Source organism: Convolutriloba macropyga, chromosome 3, assembly GCF_964194025.1.
Source record: "Convolutriloba macropyga chromosome 3, txConMacr16.3, whole genome shotgun sequence".
In the NCBI taxonomy this organism is placed as follows: Eukaryota; Metazoa; Xenacoelomorpha; order Acoela; family Convolutidae; genus Convolutriloba; species Convolutriloba macropyga.
The window spans coordinates 11,702,394-11,706,036 of NC_134470.1; the positions used below are offsets into that span (position 1 = coordinate 11,702,394).

At 42.4% G+C, this 3,643-nt stretch overlaps 1 protein-coding gene across 1 annotated transcript; it reads right to left on the reverse strand.

Moving 5' to 3' along the window:
- Window positions 1-352: 352 nt before the first annotated feature.
- LOC142335934 (uncharacterized) lies at window positions 353-3,398 on the reverse strand. The gene has a single exon (XM_075384336.1). It carries the CDS (start codon window positions 3,282-3,284, stop codon window positions 546-548), a length of 2,739 nt encoding a protein of 912 aa, XP_075240451.1. The 5' UTR covers window positions 3,285-3,398; the 3' UTR covers window positions 353-545.
- Between the last annotated feature and the right edge of the window lie 245 nt (window positions 3,399-3,643).

The window sequence follows — 3,643 nt, forward strand, 5'->3', positions numbered from 1 at the left end:
GGTCAATATTTCCAATAGCTCCACTGTTGTCCCTCAACTTTCGAATATCTCTGCTGCTAATTTTTCTGCTGCCTCACAAAAACATTTGCGAAAAAGGAGCGGAGCATTTCCAAGAGATGGAGGAAAGATGCCCACAAAGATTTGAGAACTTTGTTCTCAAATCTCTGTGGGCATATAACTTTTACGCCTCTAGGCGCGCGCATGTGCTATTTATTAGTAACGTGCCATATAACAACAAATAGTTTGTAAACGGGGGCACTGGGGGAACAGTATAGATACCTTTCGTGAAATTCTGTGTCGCACATCAATCAATGATATCTGCTTCAGCGAGATAAATTTATTTTGAGGAAAAGAGGTGAGAGAATCTAAATTAAACCAGCTAATTAATTATACTCGTAATAGATGCGAAGCTCTAAATACAAATAGTAAATGTATTTTCAATCAAAAAATAATTCAATTTGCAATTTATTCTACATAACAGTCTATTAGTGTGGCACAATTAAAACACCTTCCAAAACAGCTTTAAGGGTTTTTCGTCTAAAACTTCAGGCAAAGTAGATATTTATTTTTCCCGTATAATCCGCTGATGCAAAGACCTCACCCATAATCAAATTTTTCACAGTGAATCGTGGCGATCCATTGTTCTGACACCTTGTTGAATGAACTTCGGCAAGTTCCCCCTCACCCGGTGTCGAAGACAGCGGTCCGATGTTGAGGTCGTCGTGAAAATAGGAGCCCGACTGGCGCAGCATTCCAGTTGAACCCAAATTGGCAGTTTCTTCAAGTGATACGTGATGGAATCCTGAATCATGGAAGTCTGAGGATCCCTCCTTGCCACTTTCCCACACGTTAGAATGGGCATCTTGCAAGTCCTCCTCGACGTTTGACGGAATCGGAGCTGTTTCGGGAACCACATGCAGCGCACCAGTAGAAAGAGTCGCTCCACTCATTGTCTGAACCGATAGGCACTTAGAATTAGGACTGGCATTCATAGCAAGAGCCTTCTGCTGCTGCATTTGAATCCGTCTTTGACATCTGTCCAGACAATCAATCGCCTCGACTGTTGGACTGAAGGTTGCAGCTGTCACAGATACCTCGTGTGACTGAATACACTCAAATATAGTATTCTTAGCCTTCCCGTCCAAAGGCTCTGTGTTCCAAATGAAAATTCCTTTGCATTCTGAACCACTGATAATAAAATTACCCAATCGGGAAAACCCAGTTCTTATTGGACTGTTTTTGTTAGAGTGTCCTTTGTATTTCGCCTTCTGGCGAAGGAAAAATCCTCCAGCTCCACTGCTTTGATTGATGGCTAATGCCTTGTCTGATCCTGGTAAGAATACATGAGCCGCTGCAGTCGTGGATGTTTCGTAAAGCCTAATTCGGCAGTCACTTGATGATACCAGAAATGTTTCCGGACTCCGCGGACTTTCTTGTATGCTAACGATTTTAATATTTGTTCTTCTTAATTTATTGCCTTTAGAGTTTATAATTCTCGTTTCAGAGATAAGTCTCAACTGCACTGAGTCAAGTTTCAAGATCTGGCCACTTAACGTTCCTATTAAGATGTAATCACCGCTATTATTATAGCACATTGAGGTTATGGGCTGCTTTTTACCGCCCGATGCCTCGTAAAAACTCAGCACTTTTTTCTCTGTGATAGACCAAATTCTAACTTTACCATCCATCGCGCCACTTAAAAAGACATTTGCTTTCACATCTTTGGGTGGAAATGAGACACAAGTGACGATGTTCTGATGATCGAAAGCACCCAGGCACTTGTTCATGTGAATATGCCAAAGACGTACGTTTTTATCCATTGACGCCGAAATAAGATATGATGAGTTTTGAGTAGACCATGCAATGTCCATGACGTCAGAAGAATGCTTCGAGAATGTTCTGTACGGTTCTGGAAGAAATGGGGAAGTATTGAAAGAGGAATCGGGGTTTGAGTCTTCGCTTTTCAAACTGCCGGATTTAAGGCTGCCTTCAAGAGATTTCTGTGACGCATAAGAAAGACCTCCAGGGTTTGCCACGGATGCTCTGGTTGAGCTTGAGGTAACCAAATTCAAGTTCTCAAATTCGCACCGCAATACCCACACTCTTATCGCTTTGTCTTGACCAGCAGCAGCTAAGTACTTCCCGCAAGATGAAAACTTCAGACACCATATTGCTAAATTATGCTGATGAGATTCGATAGTTTGTACAATAGTAGTACTTTTGCTGAAGTTTTTATCTCGATCTTCCGGATAATTATCTGAAGTATAACTTGGGATATGTTGACTGGATTCCAATTTTGCGTCGTCGACATCTGCCTGTGACTGTTTCGAATCAGATTCGAGAGCTGTTGACGTCACCAAAACACTTGGTTCGGATTTGAGGTGCTCCCGCTTTGCTTTGGGTTTACGAAACTTAGTCAGAAATTTCCGAGGCGTCTCTCTTATGCCAAATCTCCGAGAACTTCTAGTTTCCTGCGTTGTGTTTGTACTCTCGCTGATATCGGATGCTGAGTCTTCAGTGGGAGCGTAATTTTTATCCAAAGTGCGGTAGAACTCGCACGGACCAGTAAGACCTTTGCTGCGATCATTTGATGGTAGCGAGTTACTTTTCCCGTTTGCCTTAGGAACGGCAAGATACTCAGGGTAATCGGAAGATGGAGTAAATGATGTTCCACTGTCTGAGGTTAGCCCACAATTCAAATTGTCCAAGCTCAAGTGCTCTCCACGCTTCCAGTTATTATTCGCCATCAACTGATTCTTGGATTCCGGTGACGTCGATGGTTCCGGCTTTGCGTCACTATCAGTTTCTTGACATCTCGATAGCAAAGCGCCCGTTGCATGATCCGCCTCGAAGTCGGAAACCACTGTAAAACCTATTTTAGGCAACAACTGCACGTTTTCAAAATGCGATGACGGTAAAAAGTCGGCGTCGTTTGAAGACTCATTGCTTCTGGAATGTTCTAACTCTTCGGGGTCACGATTTTCGGAGCTGAGTGAGTCATCCACGGCATCAGAAGTTTTGCCACTTGACTCAAGATCATCATATATTGGGACACCCTGACTGCTGTTTATTGCAAAATTTTGATCGGCAAAAGCTTTTAGCGTATCACCACGGCAGGTAGAGAATTCGCTAGCTTTCAACGTACTCGTATCTGGCCTGAAGGGTGATTCCTTCTTCGGCAAATTCAAATCGTCAACGCAATCAAAATCATCGGGTGCGTCAAAGAAGTTCTCATTGTCCTGGTCATCTTCATCATCACATGCACTAGATGATGACACAGACATTGTGCTTAAGATAAATGTGTTCACTCGCTTTTTAGGTTCATCTGATCTAAAAAATATCTCGTACCTTTCACTACACTCGAGAACTAATATAAAACAAAACTAGAAAACTATTGAAAACGAAGGACTAATGGCGAAAGTAGATGGGTCACACTAACAGCCTCCCTTCTTCAACAATAGCTCCCATTAAAGCATCAACAATCTCGCTCCGCCAGAGCAAAACAAAAGAGTTATGCAAAAACTAGTTCCATGCGAAATGCCAAAAATTAACAAAAGAGGTATATGCCAATATGCAGACATTGTAAGGAGACTACCCAAAAAGGGTGGTCGCTCAACTCAATAGACGTAAGTCATCTACAACA

Coding starts and splice junctions, on each gene's coding strand:
- LOC142335934 (XM_075384336.1), bottom strand. CDS start 3,284: ATGTCTGTGTCATCATCTAGTGCATGTGATGATGAAGATGACCAGGAC.